At 36.8% G+C, this 22,649-nt stretch overlaps 1 protein-coding gene across 3 annotated transcripts in view; it reads left to right on the top strand.

Moving 5' to 3' along the window:
* spns2 (spinster homolog 2) overlaps nucleotides 1–22,649 on the top strand; it is a 72,642-nt gene that overhangs the window by 14,446 nt on the left and 35,547 nt on the right. For 2 of the 3 annotated variants that reach the window (XM_012956449.3, NM_001126677.1), the window contains 1 exon segment: nucleotides 14,672–14,737. In XM_012956449.3, coding sequence (XP_012811903.2) covers nucleotides 14,672–14,737 — 66 coding nt within the window. 3 annotated transcript variants of the gene reach the window in all.

Below are 22,649 nucleotides of genomic sequence, written 5' to 3'. Positions count from 1 at the left end.
TATATTTAGGGCTCTGGCACACGGGGGAGATTAGTCGCCCGCGATTTAACTCCCTGTTCGCGGGCGACTAATCTCCCCCATGTGCCAGAGCCCTTACTGGGAAAAGGCTTTTTACACAGAGTGTGAGTGTATAGATTGGTATGATCGTGTGTATATGTACACTGAGGTTCATTTGGAAGGGTTGAACTTGATGGACTTTGGTCTTTTTTCAACCCAACTTAACTAATGTAACTAGACACTATCAATGTTTGCACAATATACCATGACAAACACTAAATATATTTTAAGTATGCCTATTTTATACGTCCCCTGCTACCATTACATTACTATTCAAGGAAACACATAACATCATCTACTCTAAATGGATTTTATGGACTTTTTATCTGTGCTCTTTATGAGTAACTAAAGTAAACTAAATTGTCTTAAATAAGATGGCATAATTGGAGCGTGTCTTTTTTGGCTGTATCTTTGTGGTTTTCCTTTCTCTCTGCTGGTAGTTTAGATTCCTTAGTGATTGCTGGTTTTGTTTGTAGATCAGTAACACCTAGTAATTTGCCCTTGGAAATCATGGCTGTGGGCTGTTCCTATAGGGACAGCAGTCTACTCATTTAAATCTTAAAAAATAACATTTTTACAGTCCGCTACAAAGCATTGTTTGCTGTATGGAGTGAACCAAATGTTCCTTTAGGCATAATAATTTTTTGTCCTCAGAGCATGCATTGCTGCAGAGAGATAGTTTATTTTAAGATAAATAGCATTACATTTTTCTAGGCTCCTCAGCAACCTATTAATATGGAACAGTTCAGTGAGGACAAAGTTTATTTTAATACTTCTCATTTTCTCCTCATAATACTTCCAAGTATGGTAGCAGTGGGGCTCTTTAGTGGGTTTTTCCCCAGTAGTATAAATGAAACAGGGAGTACTGTAATTGACTTAAATGGTCGCACTGGCATTGGCAAACATTATTTCTAATTTAATTATAACTTATAACATATTTTTGAATAGCTCATATTTTTTATACACATGGCCTGGAATAAACTTTTACCATTGTTCATTAGTCAGTTTCTCTTTGTGGTGTATTACTATTCTTTATTTATACTGTGGCATTCCACAGTGGTTCAGAGAGATTAGACATCATTTACATCAGTCCTTGCCCCAGTGAAGCTTACAATCTAAGCCCCCCATTGCATACGTATACACTATAGTCAGTTTTATTAGGAGCCACTTAACCTGCCTGTAAGTTTTTGGAGTGTGGACAGAAACCCACTTAAGCTCAGGGAGACCATGCACACTACTTGCAAATCATTTTCTATCTATCTGTTCTCATCTACCAGAATATACAATCCCTGCAACCTTGCTCTCTTATATATTATATTTTTGGTGCAGGATGCAAAAAGCTATACCATAGTGTCTGTACAATTATATGACTTGTTACCTGGTATATTAGTATAATTAGCCCCACCTAGTCAGAGCAGGGTGAATATCAGTGGGTGGTCACACCGAAAAACAACTTTTTATTAAAATCTAAAGGCCATATAGCACATAGACAACACTAACCTAGTGACCTGTGGTATTCATTCAGCATGTCCTAACACTGAAATATAATTTATTTTATTGGATCCTGTTATGGGTAGGTAAAGGAAACAAACATTTAGGAAGTAGTGCAGAAATGAGACTTACATGTATAGTGTACAAAAAGAGAACCCCATTAAGCATTATAGATTTTTTCTCCCTTAAAATGTAATGGCCAGTGTCTGCTACCATGGAGATGTCAGACTATGATTTATCTGTGAAGAAAAAAGCAAAAGAACAGCCTCCATTTAAACATATAGAGAAACATTAATTAACAAGGAAACAAAATTCATTTCAAAGGACTAAAATCCAAAAAGAGTAAAGGCAAAGTGGTATTGCTCTGTAGTACTGGAAACAGTAAAACTTTGGCTCTGTGGGTCCCTGTGCTTTACCTGTGGCAAATAACCTTTTATATTTAACTAAATTCAGCATTTTAGGAAACAGTGACTGTTATCTAGGGTACTAGATCAGTTCTTGAGATGTCTGATGTATATAGGTCTCTATCAAAGTTGGGACGTAGGTGTATATCAGTTCATACATTTATGTGCTCCATGAAGTTGCAAGTGAAGGAGTATGTATACCTTTGTGTTTAATTTTGCTTTAATTTAGTCTGTATGTGTATGGTTGGTTACCTATGAGAATAACTAATGATGCAGTCCCTCTAAATTCTAACTGCATTCTAGCACATTGCTTCAATAATTGAGCCTCCCTGAATTTCCTAAAACACTCACCTAGGTGCAGAAATATTTTCCTCAAAGTCAATAAAAAGGTTAACAGGCAAACTCATTAGTCATTGCTTCTGGCCTTTTGCATATACATATACCAGTAAATGTCATAACCCGTACTTTATATGTGTGTTATGCTCGCAGGCAACTGTAGTTACACAAGGATTAAGGCTCATGGCACAAGGTATGTATTCTTTGTCTGCATTTTTTTATCTGAATCTTGCCAAGATGTCTGTCATTTACTTTAGCCCCAAAACATTCAAATGTGCATTTTCTGGGCTAAATTGAGTTTTCATCAATACTAATAAAAGGTACCTCCTTCTATTTTCAACTATAAACAAGTGTTTTCTTTGTGTGTAATATATTGTTCATCATTAGTATGTGTTTGTGAAGGACCTCTCTTATGTCAAAGTAACTGTGGCTGGGGGTTAAGACAGGGAGGGGCAGTGATGGATGGCTCTTAAATGTCTATACTTAAATTACATCATTAATGTCTGTCAGCACTTAGCACAGCCCATGAACTTTGGGAATTGACACCTGAAGTGGATTTTTAACTTACAATATTAGCAACAAAAAAACTCCACATTTTTGTTGGCATGTTCATTTATGGTCAGATCACAGGATGAGGCAGTGCCCTCAATGTATTCATCTGCAAATGTTACTCTGAACAATACATGCAGTTGGAATTGGTTAGTAATAACTATAAAAGCACCAATATATTGGCAGATATGTGCCAATTTGACCTTTCTTGACAAGTATATCTTCACATATGGGGCCAAGATTAGCCTTTTCTAATCAAAATTATTTTTGAGACATTAAAACTGACCTGGTTGGGAAAGAACCCAGTCATTTCATCCCACCTTCCCCCATTAATATTTTATTGTTGAAGGGTTCACTGCTCACATAAGCCAGATCTGGACAGCCACGTGTTTGGACAAAATGGGTACATTTTTGTGTATATTGCCTCATTCTTTATCTGTGCAAAATATAACAATATATATGACATATAAGCACGCTGAATTTTTTAATAGTGTCTATGAAAGCAGTAACTCTGTTATGTCATCATCTCTAATGCAATTAAATCTGAAAATGCTGTACAGTGAAAACAACAAAGCCCCTGTGACATAAATGTTGCCACCAAAGTGCATATTGAAGTGGCAAATTGATTGTTACTTTTTAATGGATAAGGAAGAACAAAGCAAACTTGCTTCCATTATGAGAGGACACTTTGCAAACCAAATAGATTTCAACAGCTGAGCATGTTTAGTGCAGATAGAGTGGACGTGATGAAAGAATTTGCTAGCACTAGTGATGCTACTGGTATAAGAGTGTCCTTTCTAACTACAGAACAGCTATTAGAAATCTTACTGTATAGGGTAGCTGTTTACATTCATACCACTTTTGCTGGAATCCAAAAATAAACATACTACATGTAAGACCACAAAATTTAAGGGCAACCAATTGCCTCTTATCCTCCATTGCACCTTTGTTGCTTGCATTTTGTTCGTTATTCCCTGCAGGCTAAGCTGGTGCTCAACAGCAGATTTACAAATTAGTTTTACTCTGGAATTTTATGGATTACCATTTTTTCCATCCCACTGGTTATTTGATAGCCATTTACCTAATCCCGCAACCTCTAGTGTACACATTCTCTGCAGATAATGATATCTGCTACTGCCTTTTGCTCTCTCTAAGGTAGAGAAGAATGCACAGCCCCCTTCTACTGCATATATTCATACAGTAATGAGATACAGCATTGGCTGAAGAAATTTAAGGAAAATGTAAGAACAAGATTCATATTACATACAAACCAAAGGATGGATATAAAATTTTTAGAAAACAACAAGAAACCATGGAGTTATTTCAATACTACACACAGTTAAAGGAACAGTAACACCAAAAAATAAAAGTGCATAAAAGTAACTAAAATATAATGCACTGTTGCCCTGCACTGGTAAAACTGGTGTGTTTGCTACAGTAACACTACTATAATTTATATAAATAAGCTGCTATGTAGCCGTGGAGGCAGCCATTCAAAGGAGAAAAGGCACAGGCATATAGCAGATAACAGATAAAACACTATTGTATTCTACAGAACTTATCTGTTATCTGCTATGTAACCTGTGCCTTTTCTCCTTTTTTTCCAGCTTGAATGGCTGCCCCCGTGGCTACACAGCAGCTTATTATATAAATTATAGTAGTGTTAGTGTTAGTGTTACTGTAGAAAACACACCAGTTTTACCAGTGCAGGGCAACAGTGCATTATATTTTTATTACTTTAAAGCTCTTTCATTTTTTAGTGTTACTGTTCCTTTAAGTATTAGGTAGCTTTATAGAATGGAGACAAAGTAATGTATGTGTTGCTCCGTTTAGACGTAACACTGCTTATGGTTTTGATGGACTGCAGCAAATATTGGCTTTAGCAGTGTAACAGGGCAGGCAAATCACACATAAAGATACTTGATATCACTTGCCACCTTATAGAACACAGAACAAATGTTATAATGAGTGCTGTGGGCCAGCAAGTGTAGTAATAGTTTCTCAAGCTGCCTTAATGAATCTTCTCTTTAGGGTTATTTTAAAATACTTACATTTCACAACCAACTGTCTAAATGTTATTGTTTTGATTTTTTTTTCTAAGGACAAATAACCTAGCAGCACACAAACATATGTACATTTATACAGTTAGGTGTTACACACAGTCTCATTCACATGGTGTACCATAATCTGTTTAGAGAAGTATCAAGCACAAAATAGGGGACTTGAATGGCCACAGCCATTTTGAACTTAGAGGGCACCATCCAAGAATCATTTTTTATAAATTAATACCCATCATTTTAAGTCTTGGCTACATAAATATACATAATCATGGCCAACAATCCCAACACAGTAAAGCTAAAAGAATGATGTTTGTTGAAAAGTGATCTTTATATAAAGGTGGCTATAAATGTTCAGATTTTAGTCTTCTTACAATGAATGTTCAGATATTGATTGGACATTGTACAATGACTGAAATTCTAGGATAAAGCTATAAAAAAGTCATCACTCTTTCTACCTGCCACTTGAAATCATTTCTGTGGTGCGCAAACAATAGCCTTGAGCATTTTCCTCAGCCATATAAGACAAACAAGTAGGGGGTCATTCAAATAGACACCCATGGGCTACCTACATGCAGGTCATTTAAACTACAAATGCAAGTCGAGCCTGACAGCTTGCAATTGAACATAAGCTACAACTTTTTGTGCTTCATTCTCAGTGAGTTTTGCTTGGCATTGTAAAGGGAGAGCAAGGGGCATGGGGTGCAAATGATATAATGATTTGTGGCAGATTTTCTTTATTCTTTGTAACATTATTTAGTAAATGGCCTTGTAATTCCAAACAAACTCGGTGAACTGCAACACAGTTATAGCATAACTATAGCACAGTTATATGGGGCCTAATCATATGGTTCATCATGATTGTAAAGGGTATGGAATGTAACCCATGTATAGGTCTTATCCGGAAACCGGTTATCCAGAAAGTTCCAAATTACAGAAAGGCCATCTCCCATAGACTCCATTATGAGCAAATAATACTATTTTTTAAAAATGATTTCCTTTTTCTCTGGAATTATAAAACAGCACATTGTATTTGATCCTAACTAAGGTATAAGTAATCCTTATTGGAGTCAAAAAATTCCTATTCCATATTCAAATGATTTTTAGCACACTTAAGTTATGGAGATCCAAATTACAGAAAGATTCCTTATCCGGAAAACCCCAGATCCCGAGCATTCTGAATAACAGGTCCCATACCTGTACTCTATAGGCATATTCAAAGTTGCATTTGTTGGCCAAAATATGTGTAGTCTGTGTCACATAATTGTACTGTTGTTCATTTGTACATATTTGCTTTTCCTTTTATAAACTATTTCAGAGCTACAGGTCCCAGGTGCTTGCTGTGAAACAAGGTGTATAGCTTTCCCTCCCATGTATAAATTACATTGAGAATGAAGAAGGGATTATGAATAAGAATGTGCATCCTATGGGAAACTAAATATATATTTTTCTCCTTTGTAGTATTTCCCTCCCAAGCCCTGGGGTCTGGTAAAGTAAATCACTTCCTGGCTTGAGTTCCAAAGACCCTTTTCATTCTGACATCATGGCAGAAACACAATTCCTCAAATGTCTCTCCATAAAGCGCAGATAGAGCTGGTTCATATGTTTTGTTTATACTTCATCTTAACCCTTATTTTTTGAAAAAATCAGTTTTTGTCAAAGGGCCAGTACAATTCTAAATTAAAGGTGTTCATATAGTAAAACCAAGCCATACTGCTTCTTAAAATCTCAGCATATTATTGCATTTAGTATTACATTCAGCTGTCTTGCTGCATTTGCCATAGGTGTACATGCTTGTCACAATCATTTTTGAAAAAAGTTTGTCTCTCAGAAAAAAGAAACATTAGTATTTTAACTATGTTAAAGTGAGAATCCTATTGTGCTTGAGGCAAAACACTTAGAATTAGCTTTGTTATACCCAGTTGTACTAGATCCTCCTTACATAAAGACCAGGAAGTGAAATCACTTTGGTTCCTCTGTGCATGGACTAATAAAAATACTTACCTTTAGCATATCCCTAGGTATAATTATTAGTGTTTAAAATGTGTTTAAAAGGGATTTTCCTTCCTGTTAACTTTATATATTGTATATATATATATCTCCCATACAGTTGAGTTTCTGTAGCTTCCAGTCCTGTGGACCTGCACAGTTAGCACTCGGCACAGTTGTTTTCCTGCCTGTGAATTTGTTTTCTCATTTGGGACCTAATGAACTTGTCTCTCAAAGCACATTTGGAGGTGATAAATGTTTTGGGATTCATTTCCTAGTGACACTTCCTTTTAAATTCAAGTAAAGAAAGTTAATTTAAGTCAATTTATGAAAAAAAAATAAATAAGAAAGTTAGGCTAAATTGTTGTGGAGATAAACAGGGCAATCAGAGCACTGCTAATTAATACGTACACAAGAGGTGGCTTTTTAGGGCATTACAGTGTATATATTATAAATGTATTGGGCATTCCTCAAACAGCTTAATTCCCTGTCACTGAACAAACAGAAATCAAGGTCTGTTGTTTGGCTGGTGCATGTAACTGTAGGGGTCACTTCTGGCATGAAAGGATCTGATTTAACCTGCTGTGAGATAACTGTAATGTGCTAAAGCAGGATGCAAATGGAGCTCTTCTGTTAATATATGTGAAAGCCATATGCACACACAGCATTTTCTAGCATTCCCATTGAAAGAAGTGTAATGTCAGCAGTCCAAATGCAGTAAGCTCTGAAAATGCTGTATGAAAGGATAGCACTTATGTTAGGTAAAGGTCTGCAAATGTATATAATAGCTATTGAGAAGATTCAAGCACACAAATGCATTGCTAGAGGTTATCTTATTCTTTAAATCATCAACATAAATAATACAATTAATTTAATATGTTACTCTATGTATTAGCTGATCTTAGATAGGGCAGGGAAGTAATTCTCCTTTTTTAATAGCCCTAAAGCACAGCAGTGGGATGCAAAGGCCAGACCTTCTTTCCTTTGCCTGATAAAAATGTCACTTTAAAAATGGCACTTTAGAATAATATTTCTTCATTTCTTTTAAGCGACTAATAAATATATACAGTACTGTAAATGTCCATGTATTTTTTGCCATTATGGTTTCAGTTGCTATTTCATGAACCATTCTAATGTGTACTGTAACTACTTTTAATATGATTATAAATTAAAAACATTTTTTGGTCTTTTACACAAAAAACTGAAAAACAAGTTTGTGATCAGCATATATTTTTTTATTTTAACCAGACTGATAACATGGCTTAGAAATAACACAGCACATAGAATAACCTTCTATCCTGAAGCAGAAGCGACATCTGCAGACATCAGACAGATGAGCATCCTAGCAAATTCCTTTACATCCCAGAGAAAATGGCTTTATCACATGTGTGTAAATTAGGAGTTTGCCTGTTGTGAAAATATCAATTAGTACTTGCTTAGCAAATTAGCACAGAGAGGTCTATAACAGTTACGCTTTGAGTTTTAGCCTTATTCACTTAACTTGTGTGTGTGAAAGCACAATGGGTGGCAACCTTTTAAAGTGTAAAACAAAAGAATTCCAAGTCACCCCAGCACCGTATTACTGTCTACATAGGCCTGGGTTTAAGGGTATGTGTAAAATAAATAAATAAAATAATGATTTGCTGCGTGCCAATGCAGCTAAAATAAGGCTTCAGTGTTTCAACACTAGATTTTTGGAGGCAGTTGCAACACTGCATTTGGTCAAGAATATATGGCGTGGATATGGCCCTCCAAAGGATTTTTGTGGTCTGCTCAAAGGCTCCAAAGACATCACTGTACAACATCATCATTTTAATTTAATTCAGCCCCCGTACATGCTGCATGAGAAATAATCATCCCACTACATGTAATAATGTGGACAGCACTGCTCTAAGTAATACACAGTAGTTGTGGTGTAGTTACTGACAGAAATCAAGGTTTCTCAGCTAATAATTACTTATCCTAGCATAAGGCGATCATTGATATTTACTTATTATTTATCCTTACCCAGCCATTTGGTTGAAAGAAGCCCTAGTGGTTTTGTAGGTGGAGATTTACAAAACGGTGTTAACTGTGCTTGGTCTTAAGGTGTCACTTGTGTTCAGGAATCTGTATGGGCTAAACAGATGAGAGTTCACCATCATTGCAGAATAAAGAGGTTCCACAGAAAAAGCACAGTTGGAGTGAGAAGACCGTCTCCTCATTTGTATACTTTGTCCTTATTGTGTTTTTCTCTTGCATATCAGGCACACAGTATGGCAATGTTACAAATATCATGTTGGTTAAACTGTTAGTGAAGCCTTGTAACAAAAACCCAAAGTAGACCCAAAGCCATGGAGCACACTTTTTATTTCTTATCTTGCCAACAATATCCACTGAACCACAGCCTGATGTGGCTAACCAGGCACAGATTCACAGACTCAAATTTGTATAAATCATGGACAAAAGTGTTCCACTAACATCAAATTTGCACCATTTTTGCATATCCAAGAGCTCATCCAATTTAGTATCTAAGCTTCAGGTTCTCCAGCATAAAGCTGTACAATTTTCAGACCATGTGTGGGCTCCTAATTATCGTCCCAATCATTTTTGTACCATGGCAATCTATCATTTAGTCGATCAGACAGGTTAGAAGATTTCGGTCAGATAACGATAATATCTGTGCATGTATTTCTGACGATATACTTTTCTTTTCCGGGACATCACTTTCATACAGTTGTTGTCTGGCAATTAATAAATGGTCAAAAAATCCTCCGGTTAGTTATTTTTAGGACTTTAATCCTACAATTTCAATCTGAATGTTAGTTCAACATACGTTCAAAATCCGAACGTTCGTCGGATAAAGACTAAAATTTGAACATGTGTGGCCACCATTACCCTACAGTTACTAACTTGTACTATTTTATAACACAGAGGTAACTTAAAATGCATTAAACAAAGGGTAATGTCCCATGGAGAGATTATTCACCCCCCCCCCCCAATAGATCTCTGCTACAGAGACTAATCTCTCCAAAATGCCAAGGGAATCAGCGGTGAAATGGCCTACACATTGCTTCAGTTTTCCAAAGTCGTGCAAAGTTGTCTGCAGGAGGAAACTTCGTGTGACTTCAGAAAACTGAAGTGATGCACAGACCTTTTTTCACGATAGATCTCTGCTACCATGGGAGAATAACCTTTCTGTGGGACATTACCCAAAGGGTTTAAGAGGTACTCACAATGAGTTTAGCCAGTGGAAAGGATACCAAATATGGAATCCTGTGTATGAAGGTATCAGGTGAGTCTTTGTACTCTAGTGGAAACAAGATAAGCACACTTTGACAGCGTGCAGTACTAAATGCCTTTAGAACTGTCATTCAGATTCAATTTACTCATTGAAATCTGTCTTTTTTATTGGCATTATTAAGCAAAATGATCTAACTTGAAGCAAAATGATGAGAGACAGAATTTTTTTGGAAGAATAATTTTGGAAATTCTGCAACATAAACAATAAAGTGTAAATAGAAATTAGACTGTTTCATGAATGGGTAATGCAAAATAATGTGACCAGAAGCTTGCTTTTTGAGTCTAAATCATTGGCTTTGTAAAGTCACAAGCTCTGTGGAGCAGGTACCATTTTGTGTATGGAAAGGTTCAGAAATCCTATAATAGATCCTTAACTGTGGAAAAAGCCACAAGATTGGTATATGGTTTTATTAGATATGATGGTATTGCTCCTGTTAGTGGCAGTATGCTGAGTAATGGAGACAGTGTGCGTATGCCCCAGTGAAACGGCTATATTTCTGCACCAGTAAGCACCAGGGAAGCCCAGGCTCTGCTCTACATTTTATGATTCCATTTCACTGTCTCAGCTGCAGTGCTGATCTCTCTAGAGAGTGAGATCAGTGTGCTGAAGGAAAAGGAACTCTCCTTAAGTGCCATCCCCTGATTTATTCAAAGCTTGAATAATTCATTAAGGCAGTGTGCCATGGTTTCATGTTAAATGAAAAGGCTAGAGTAGCGGAGTGCACGTGTGCTGGTGGGAGGGGATACATTCTGGGTAAAACTACTTTATTGTGCTCCTTATAACAAGCAGTGAAAAGGGGAGTCTTTTGGCCAACATCCAATATATAAGTGAAGTCCTAATCAATTATATTGACATGGAATTTTCATAATTTGTTCATACACTTCAGTTCTGGGTTTCTTGCATACATTTGTAAATAAAATATTTTAGACTCGGACTCCTTCCTGAGTCAGTATATGGTGACTTAGGAATGCCCACCTTTCTATATAACTACAGTCCTAGATATGTATATGTATATCTGCCTCCTGTGGTATAAATATATGGCATAATGTACCCCCTTTTGTAAAATATAGGGAGAAGTTCCATGACTATATAAAGGCACGAACACAAGGTCAGGGAACAGGTTATGGAAGTTCGAGGTCACATATAATATCCTCGTATTTTACAACAAGGGTTGCATTATATTATATAATGCACAATATTCAAGGGAAACATGTAATTGCAGCAGTCTGGCAAAACAAATATCTGGCATGCCATGGACATGTTTGCTTTCATTTTTCTAATATTACTGAACCAGTAAAAGGTAATTGATGAATGGTTGATGAAGTTTACTGAGCAGATATAAAGGATGTTTATATAGCACTGATATGGATATAGGTAGTAATACAATGTCCCCTCACGTACATATGACAAATATTTTTGACATCCATATTTTTAGTTTGCATTTATTTTAAGGTAATATTCAGGTACTATATTTAAAATGCACTCAAAATAATTTAATTAGTGAATTAATGGGCCAGCTCTGTCACAGTTATGTAGTGCCAGTCTCTTAAATAACTGTAGCCATAAATGAATACAAGTTGTGAACCAGCTAATAGACTGTGTAAAGCCCAAGGTTCATGAAAGCTGGTAGTATTATGCAGACATTACAACAAGAGTTTGGTGCAGTAGGTATTCTAAAAGCATGTAATATTAAGTCCAAGCTCAACAAGGTCAGCAGATTGTTGCAGCCACTGGAAGCCCAAGAGTGTAGCATTTTTAGTGACTGTTGGCAAGACAGGTCATCTTCCAAAAGGTTTGTGGAGAGAGGGAGCTTTGCTGAAAGACAAGTAACTTATAGTTACACCCTAGGTATTATGCAATCAACACAACAGGAAGTTGGTGCAATGGGGTAGTCACTGAAACACTTTAGTCTGTGGTTACAAAAATTGTCTTTTTTTTGTAGAAATGTCTGCAAATAGATGCAACCTGCACCTGTATTATTATCTAACAGCGGCTACTGTCCAGTTTTATTTTAGTCTTTTCTTTTTCCATCCATAGAGTCACATTCCATTTAAAACATCACCACCTTGAGCATTGTACAGAGGAAGTAAAGGGAGTGCCCCATTATTATTGCCAATTTGCTTTACTGGTCATGTTTTTTTTTTGTGACCACTTAAAGAGAAATATATATATGAGATTATGTTCTAGAAATGTTTTATACAGACAGGGTTTATTTATAGCTTGTTCTGCTGTATGCCATTATGGAATATGGCACCCCTTAGCCTTTGGGATCAGAAAAGGTGGCAACACTACCAGCAGACAATAACAGGAAAACACTGCATTCTTTTAAGGGGAAAAGCATCAAATGTCCTGTTCATATCCGAGCATCACAAAGATTAATCATCCCCTCCCTTTACCCTTCCTCAGCCCTATCCTGAATGGCTCACTCTGAACTTTATTAGTTTCATATGACTATGAAGCCTGGGGCAGAAGATGGATATTCACAACCACCTCATCCTTGCATTCACAGCTGGCCGTCTAGTTATCTGAGGAAGATGTCGTTACAGCTCAGGTTTCTCTGAATAGTTTAGAGGAAACAAGTGTTTTGTCTCCCAAGGCTCTAGAAGTGAAGACCTGGGTATAGTATGACCCAGTGGGAGCTTGAACCTCTACATAATTGTTTGCAGGAGTATGGTTTTTTTTTTAAATCATAACTACACCAAAAATTTGGGGAGGGGGTGTTGAATTACTTGACAGAAACTGACCCTTAAGAGCAGCTTTTAAGTGAATGCTGAGATTTGTTGTTCATTAGCTTATGCAATAGTGTGACCATCCCTGCCTAAAAGGATAGTATCCTGAGGCAGGAGGGAGGCTAGAGCGCCATATGTATTAAGGAGTCTAGTGGGAAAATTGCTCTTTATTAATTTGTGACTTTGGCTAAGAAATAGTTTTGAAAGTTTGTAGCAACTATGTAATTTTTGCACTGTCAGAACCATAAAAAATCCCATTGACTGTGGTAAGATCAGATTCCCAAAGGAACCTCTCATCTATTGTTGATAAGAATAGCAGGATGCCTCTAAGTACTTTCACTATATACACAAAACTCACATGAGAAAACATAGATGAATCAATGACAAATGTTAATGCTAAGGATCGTATGACCTGACGGTGGATGAATTCTCTTCTGAAGAAATGGAGCAATGAAATATGACCCCCGCGATTCACTGTGTCTTTTACTTTTTCTCATTCGTTTTTTAGGTAGATGCTTCTGTGTGATGATAAAATAACGTGTGGGCTTAGGAAAAGCATTTCCCAAATCCATATTAGTTATACTTACAATATACTTAATATAATGTACTTCATTGTGAAATTCAGTTCATGTCTGTTCTTTCTGCCTAACCAGATTGTAATACTTGAAATAAAAATATATTTTGTTTGTAGGCTTTAATTATATTTTGCATAAGCAACTGAAATAAGAGTCTGTATGATCTTTTATTACTGGTCTCTATTGTGTATCAAGTTCAGTAAAATACTGTAAAATACTGTGGCAATTTAACTGTCCCTATACTGCATATCCCACAATAAACAGCTAGCTAAGCAGGGACCCTGTTTCTTTGAAGTTTTATATTACCCATGGCTTCTTAGTAATAGTATATATTTCATCACCCCACTTTTATGAATATATTAAATGTTGTAGGGTAACATATGTCCAAGGCTGTGGTTGTTTAGTTCAGGATTTCAGAGTGTAGGGTATAAAAGCAGCAGCACTTAGGCTCATCCAAAAACACAGGGGCATAAATGACATAGTAATTCAAAAGAAGCGAACAGGTTCCTTCCAACAGACTTAAAAAAAAGCATTTTAAGTTAGACATTTTGTTTTCTGCAGTCCACCCTCTCTTTATTGCTTTCTGGTTTCTCCTGCCACAGAAAATCAGGCAGTTAGGAGGGGGAAATACACTGCTAAATATTTGCTGTGGGGCCTTATATACAAGTTAGTCTGGGAAGACAGGTAAATTATGTAACTTCTTCTGCTCCCCAAGACTTATCTGTTAGTGATAGTGTGTATAAATGACCCCTATTTTTCTCATGTTACGGGAAGGAATGATTTTTACAGATCCAATCTTATAGAGCAATTAGGACATTTTGAGTCAGTGAAGCTGAAATCATGATTAGCCAAAATCTTATATTGGGGTTCAGTAGGTGGACAAATACAAAACAATGTGAAGTGTGAAATGCAGAATTATATATTCTGTTTGTGGGTGGATAGAAGTTAAATATTCCTTTACCAAGATTTTAACATTTTAGAGAATTAATACTAGTTACTTATTTGACCATTAAAAGAAATCAAACAAAATGCAAATGATTAATGGGCTGCAACTGGTAGATTAAATTAAAAAAAAAAAATCTGACAAACCAAATTGCAGGTTTAAAAAAAAATCAAAACAGGTTTAAATGAAAACACTGCTCAATACAAATTCCTTTGTTTAAGGTCTCAGCAGTAACCTTAGCCTCTCCTTTATTTCCAGGAGTTTTGCTGGACATACAGCAGCACTTTGAAGTCAAGGATAGTGGAGCCGGACTTCTACAGACAGGTAAGAGATCTAACATTTATGGAATATGCTGGATATACTGAATAATTTTCCATCTGGCATTCTGCATGGTTGCATTAATGGGCATGTGAGTGCAAATTGAACATTTACCTGCACAAGAGCGGCCGTTCAGGGTAGATGTTCCAGTGGGAAATATGTTCACTGTTCAATTTGCTGTGTACTTAAAATCATCTGGAAGCTAGCAACGTACCACAGAGCCATGTGTGCTGCAAACGCACATGTGCAGGGGCCCTTAATGCTGTCAGAGGCTGTGCTGTTCCCACACAAATGCAGGAGGTGGGAGAGTAATATGACTAAATAATATATTAGCTTCCTAGTGAAAGAGTGGTAGTTGCAATTATGTTATATGTAACATGATTCATTTAGATAGGTTAGAATTATTGCACAGTATCTCAGGAAATATTGGCATATTTCTATTTTGTTAGAGACACAATATAATATCTTATATTATTGAGTTTTGTCAACTTACAGGGAACACTGTAACTAAAACAAAAGTGTAATAATTAGGCATATCCATGTCTGGATCCATTCAGACATATGATCCACATGCTCTTAGTACATCCCCTGGAGGAAGCTTTTATTATGTTTGCATTTAAGGGATAAAAGCAAGGCAAATACTGATATATAGGCTGCAGAGACTGTCTGGGTTAACATGCATAAAGCCATTAGGGCTTTTCCAGCTGTGCCTGACCTACACAACTGGGAGTTGAAGTTCAAGAACAGCTGGCAAGCTGTAGACTGGTGACCATGTCTGTGGCAGATATGTGTGGATGGGTGGGGCTAAAGCAAGGCAGTGCACAAAGCAGTGTGTGGTTTAGTGTTGTATCACTATAATATTTTATACTATTTTTATTATTTATACTATTTTATACCGTTTATAAGGAAAACTGACTGTTCCCTCCATATTTAAGCCACATAACTGAATTTTCCCTCCATATTTAAGCTACATAAGCCAGTATACTTGCACTTGGACAATCCCAACAGATCCCAAGGACACATGCTTTAATTAAAAATACTGTATACTAATTTAGCAGGGCATAAAAGAAGTTATATATGAAGTTCAAGGCAGAACGCAAAGTGCAAAAAACAGGCCAAATCCACTATATTTGTAAAATTACTGCAGGTCTCTGAACTCCATTTTGTGTCCCCCACCTGATGAATACAGCACTGCCTGCATTTGGCAATACTGCATTCATAAAGGGTGTGTGGGTGGAGGCATATGGGCATCTCCACAAGCGGATGCTGTGCGCATGTGGGGGGCAATTGATGGGCAGGATTGTCTTGAGCTGGGCTTTTTGTTCAAACAACCTGAATTTCATGGAATAGGTTTTGTAGTGCAGACATTTTGCAATAGACATTTATACTAAAGTCCTGTATAGCAGTTTTGATAAGGTTGACTTGATTTTATTGTGATACAAATTTCAGTAACTCTCCCTAACCGCAACTGTAGAAAAGCCCTGCAGTACAAAAGGGGCACCTGCTCTCTGCAGATCATACTGGAGATATTTAAAAACTGATAGACTATTGCTTATTTTTGAAATTCTAAGTATAGTGTTAACCTAAACAAAAGGAAAAAAAGAGTAAACAGGCTCCTTTAGGCGTGCTTTGTTTAGACACCCAGGATCTTACTGTGCTGATCAGTAGCTGCTGCAGTTTCACATCCTAAATTTCAGCTTTTTTGTGGAAACAATTTAGAAAAAAAGCATTCTTTTAAAAGCAGCTTGATTTCTCTTATATATATATATATATAATAAGCTACTGATTAGCAATGGGTTCGGCATTTAAGTTTAATAAGGCAATAGAGCTCACATTTATATAGCAGAAAAGTACAATGTATATATATAGATCCCTTTATATGTTTATGCTGTTACTGCCCCTTGTAGGCTGCAATATAGATCGCAAACATTAGTGGAACTGCTCAAAGTTTCCAGGTTCTGTGTTCATTGTTAGAAGCATTAAAGCATTAAGCTTTTCACATGGTGGTTAAACAACACTCCCACCCCAAACATAACCATCAATCATGTAAATAAAAGTGGAGGTGAGAGACTCCTAATCCATTAATGCCACTGATGATTTCTTGTCTCCTATCAGTAGAAAACAATAATTTTCCTGTGGCGAGTTCAGAGCAGTGCCATCACAGCCGAGGTCAGTTCTAATCTTGCATGCCTAAAGTGCTTGGGGTCCCCCTCACCTCTCTGATCTGCAAACTCTGCCCCCCAGTGTGTTGCTGTGTACTAGAAACGATCCATAACATGAGGCTGGATGAGTTTCCTTCTGCATGTGGTGTTATGAGAATAAAGGTGGGAGTGGATGCAATAATATGAAGCCTTGGACATTTCACAGGGTTCACCAGGATTCTGACAGACCTACCTAGCCTTTTCAATAACATTAGTCCAGAGTTCACTGGTCTGTAACTGTGCAGGGAGGCAGACTAACAAGCAGGACATGTTTCACAGCATATTGAGGTGGAGGCGGATAGTGCAGTTTCAGGTCCCCATAGGCCAAACAACCCCAACGCTCTCAGCATCTGCATTCCATTCTGTGTACAAGTACCTGCTTAGTGATCTGTACAGAAATTCTAGGAAAAAATATAAATACATAAATATAATACCTAAATAGCTAAAGCCTGAATTAGAGAATAGGTACCCTTGCATCTCCCCCATCTGATATGGGAGAAAACAAGAAGCCGTCAGTTATCATTAGAATTTTTGGGTACCTTTTGTATGTAGTTCAGCAGAATTGGATGATACTTTACTTGTGCCTCTCAAACTGGAAATAAACAAACCAATGCCTACTCATAACTACAGCCCTCAGCTGCTGGCTTTCTGAGCATGCTGGGAGTGAAAGTATGACAGCAGTTGAGGTTAAGCAGGTTAAGTGTCTGCGCAGCTATTAAAATAATTTTTAAAAATGCAACAATGGCAAAACAAAAATGATTTAAAAAAAAACTGCAGCGTTTGCTACGCTTCAGGCCTGCAATTTGGAAATAAAACCCCCACTGATAGATAAAAAATCAAATCAGAAAAATGATGTGACTGCATTGCAGTTGTGCTGCACTAGGGCAGAGGGATCCAACACTTCATCGGGAGTCCACATTACCACATTATACAACTCACACTGTCGGCAGGAGATCAGAAAGAAAAAGAAAGAACATTTTATTGCCTTGTAAATGGCTTGCTTCTTACCCTCTGTCTTTCCCATTATAGGATTCTCCCTGCTCCACTTACCCTACAGACCTTAAATAAATTAAAAAGCAAACTAAGATCATCTTAAAGAGAAATAATGCCACATTCAACGGGTGGAAGTTTATCAGAATGCCATTACTACCTTTTCTATTGAGGGGCATATAGCCCTTATATAACTTATCTTTATGTTTCATGAAGACCTTAAAGCACACACTGATGTATTTAAATGAATGTGTCAAAAAAGAACAGCTGCCACCTGGCCCTCTTAAAAATGTGCATGTATTGAATCCAGATTGTACAGCCCTAGCTGGCATGTAAAGGGTAATTCACCTTATAATTAATTTTAAGCATGATGTAGACCAGGGCTGTTTAACTGATAATATGCAGGACAGATGTGGCCTTACAACACACTTTTACAGCCCTCAATCTGCCCACGTGATCCACTGACATCTTTGTATGACGTCAGCGTTTTATTATACTTTGGCTCCCAGTTAACTGCAAAATTATACAATATTATACAAACTTAAATCGTTCATAATTGGTTGTTTCAGACTGAAATCAGTTTGATCAACACCCTCCCATGTATCCCTATGGCATTCACATTATGTAATTTATATTATCTGAGCCTAAAGGAGGCCATATAGTTAAAGATCTGCTTGTTTGGCAGATCAAGAGTTGGAATTTCCTAACATGCCATGTCTTGGGGTATAGACTGTGTAATCATCATTTGTTTACAGAGCACCAGAACATTTACCTATTTTACATAAGTATTTTAGGATACTTTTCACTCTAAATTGCAGCTATGGTAAAGTATCCACAAAGGGCCCTTATGTACTATTCCAGGCTAGTACAATATTTAGTCCTAGGCCGTGGTGCAGTGTACATTTTCATAGGCGGGTTGTATTACAAATGTAATAACAGATACAGTACCACTTAATCTTGAACTTATGAAAGTTTCTCTATTAACGATAATTTGACTCAAAATGAACGTTTAGTATGATATTGACATCTGTATTTAAGAGAGTTTGCCATTTGTTTATATATATTTTTTTACTTTGAAATATTTACAATTTTGTTTTGCAACTCTTAGGCTTAGAGAACAAAAAGCATGGAATGGCACATCCTTTTCATTAATCCAGTGCATCACTGTTCTGATACAAAGCTTAGCATGTATTCAAGTACAACAGCGTTTCCTCACCTGAATACAACACGTTGAATGTTTTTTAAGCCAAACAGTTGTAAATGCCGATATTATTAAAAGGAAATGTGAAGGTTTGGCTTATGCATTATTGAAATAGATTTATAGAATTAAAGGAAAAGGAAAGGCTAATAAAGAGTTAATCTCAAGCTGCAGGCATACCTTCAGTTCTCTCAATAGTGCCCTTAAGTCTCCCTATATTTCTCCTGTTCAGATGATCAGAAGCCTCATAGGAAAAAAATGCTGAGCTCTGTAAAGAAAGTTCCCATAATACCTCGCTCCTGCACCAAGACCAAGACCCCTGTACATGCAAAGTTTGTAAGACTATGAGGAAGCTTCCTGACGAATAGCTCACACAATCCTAAGGAGGGGAGGGAGTTCATAGCATTCTTGAGAGAGGGGGGAGTAGGAGAGAGGAGAGAGCTGCAGACTCTGGCACAGGAATTACAGAAACAAGGAAGGAGACAATAAATCATATTTCTTTTGATAGAGAACTCTGTTTCTGTGAGTGTTTATAGCTGTATTTACATAGACCTTTCTGATAAAGCTTACTTAGTTTTTTACCTTTCCTTCTCCTTTAAAATAAAAAAGTTTCCACAATGTGTGTTTTAACCTGTTTGGCAAACAACATTGCCTTCTATATTCCGGCCTATGCTATTCAACTCTATAAATAGCCCCTCTATATATACACATGGGGTGTTTCAGTTTTGCTGACTCATTGGATGCTGTCCTAGGTGCTGATTGTTTAATTCTTTTTGTTTGTTGTTAGACATTATTTCTTAGTTGTAGTTACATGGTTCCGGGTTTCCCAGACTGCTGCTGAATGTAAACTCTTAATGTGAAATAGAAGTATCAAATACAAAACGGTATGTTCTAAATGACTGAAAGAAAGCCATGATTATTCAGCTAAAAATAGAACATTTTCAAATGTGGTAATCACCCCTTTGCTTGTTTGTTTTAATTATACAGAGCAATGTTAATATATTCAACATGGGAACAAGTCTTCTATTACACAGGGCAATTTTCCCACAGCCATTAAACTCCAATGGAAGTGTGTCAAACTGCTCTTTGTAAAATATGTGTCTGTTCGCTGGGACGCCTGATAACAAGCCTAACTGACCCTCTGGGCCAAAATTACATGTATCTAGCAAGGCCCATTAAGCTCAGCGTAACCTACAGTCTTTAAGGTAAAAAAAAATCACACTGTCCCATACTGCATGTTGTAATTAACTCCCTGTTTATTATTATCAGCTTATAGGAATGCTGAGTAATCACAGGTAAAGTCATAGAAGATTATTTTGTGGTATTCCGCTCTCCCCCCAGGCCAACCAAAGCTACGCTTCTTAAAGTTTCATACAAGACTATTGGTCTGATTCGCTTCAGTGTTGCAAGGCATAAATGTATGAAACTGATGGTGAAATAACACAGTTTTGTCACAGTTATCACAGTTTTCCTTGACATTTTTATTGGTGTTGTAATAATGCCAATAATTATATAGATCAATAAATCAATATAACCACTTCAATCACTCAAGAGCATTTTATTCAATTGATATTAGCATAAAAATCTAAAGTTACACCAGAACTGTTGTTGAAAAATAAAGAAATAATTGGGCCTGGCTCATTGCTTGATTTTATCCAGTATAATTGGGTGTTGTAATATTACACCAGCAATTAACATTGCCAAGTGTGAAATACCGTAATGACCATAATTCATCTAACGTTCACAGTATGCATGCTGGCCTTAATAATGCTATTATTTACAGCTGACATGTTGTTTGTCTCAATTTTTTGCTTCCCATTTTCTTCTGACCCCCTTATTTTCCCAGCCTTCTCTTGCTCTCTTCCTTCCCCACTTTTAATGTGTTCCACTATTCTTCCCGTTCATCTTTTATGCCCCCCCCCAACATTATCACTTCTCTTTTTGGTCACTACTTTTGTCTCTGGCTTTCACCTTCCACCACTTCCATCATACTTTATGCTCTGATTTATGGGAAAAATTGAAGAATAGGGCATGCTGCCCAATAATAGCAATGTACACAGGGAAATAACACCCCTAGGCTGCCTGTTGGACAGCAGTGTATTAGGGTAATACTCCTTAGCTACTATGATTTTATGAACTGTTGGATCTCTCACTCGGGTACTACTATACTACTATATCTTCTTGTCCTCTTCAACTCTGTCATGGAGGCCCTAACCAATACTTTTGCAGGGGCCACACTTTGCTGTGGAGAAAGATCTATCCTTCTATCAAAGGGAAGTTAAAAATAAAGTACTAGGCCAGACTAGGCCCTATCTTATATAGGTCAAAGTGAATCCTCTGTGTCACATGGGGCTTTTAGATATTTCAAAACAGGTTCCTCCTTCACTTAACATGCCATATATGATCCACATTCCCTCTACTCATCAAGAGCAGTGTTTACATGGCCACACAGTATGGTAATTATTAAACAGGCTGCTGATGGAAAACACATAGTGCTTTACTCAGCAGGCAGGTCTGGAATTACTATCAGTCAGCCCATACATGGAAAATGTTGTTTGTTTTTTGTTTTTTTTGGAAAATACTAGCCTGTAAGGAAATTATTTTATTGTGATCCACGTGCAAACAGACATTCATTGTGCTTTAGTTATGTTTTACTAGGTAATAAATGCATTGTAGGCAATATTGACCTTTGCATACAAGTATTTAGGTTAGCTTGAATTATCACCCTAGCAGAAAAACTTAAAAGGTTTCACAGTTTGAAATGAAGTTACATACAGTGATCCATTGTGACCTGTCATTAAATGACTGATATTATTCACTCTTGGGCCCTTTATTGTAAAAATAAGTTAGATGAACTGAAGCATTCAAGTGAATTTTTTTCATATTTGCTTTAAGGGAGGAGGCCTGTCCGGAATTTTTTTTCTCTTGTCAGAACTCTGTTCAGGATGTCCCAGACCTTAAAAAAAAAACAACCGGGTTAAACATGGAGAAAGTTCAAATTAGAGAAGAATAGTTTTCACTTATTCTGCTTATATTTAGTAGCCAACCTAAAAAAATCAAATTCTTCTTCAAATTATTTTCAGATGAAATGACACCATAAAGAATATTAATACTTTTTCAGTTTGTGTCGAATCTCTATTAGAGATAGAGATTCCCGCACTATTTCTTTCTATAGAGTGGCCCAGGGGCTCATTGGGTTATGGACAGGGAATGTTATTGTTTTCTAATGGACTGAGAATGGAGCAGGAACCACACGAGATAGACACTGCAAGGCAATATTTGATGGAAAAGCAATGCTTAGTTAGTATATATTCTGTGTTAGGTTTACAGATTTCATTGTATGTGAATCCATGCTATTTCCTTTGGAAATGGATATGGTTCGCAAATGTTAAAGACTAATGCACTGTATAAACATCTGAGATTCCAATAAAAAAGGTACATCTGGACACTTGGGTGTGGTCACTTATATGGAGTTTTTCAGTCACAGATTTCTGCATATTCCCGTTCCGTAAGCAACTGGTTTCTGTTT

This window comes from Xenopus tropicalis, chromosome 2, assembly GCF_000004195.4.
Source record: "Xenopus tropicalis strain Nigerian chromosome 2, UCB_Xtro_10.0, whole genome shotgun sequence".
Taxonomy (NCBI): Eukaryota; Metazoa; Chordata; class Amphibia; order Anura; family Pipidae; genus Xenopus; species Xenopus tropicalis.
Note: the sequence above shows the minus strand (reverse complement) of the source record. Positions and strands in the feature narration are given on the sequence as shown.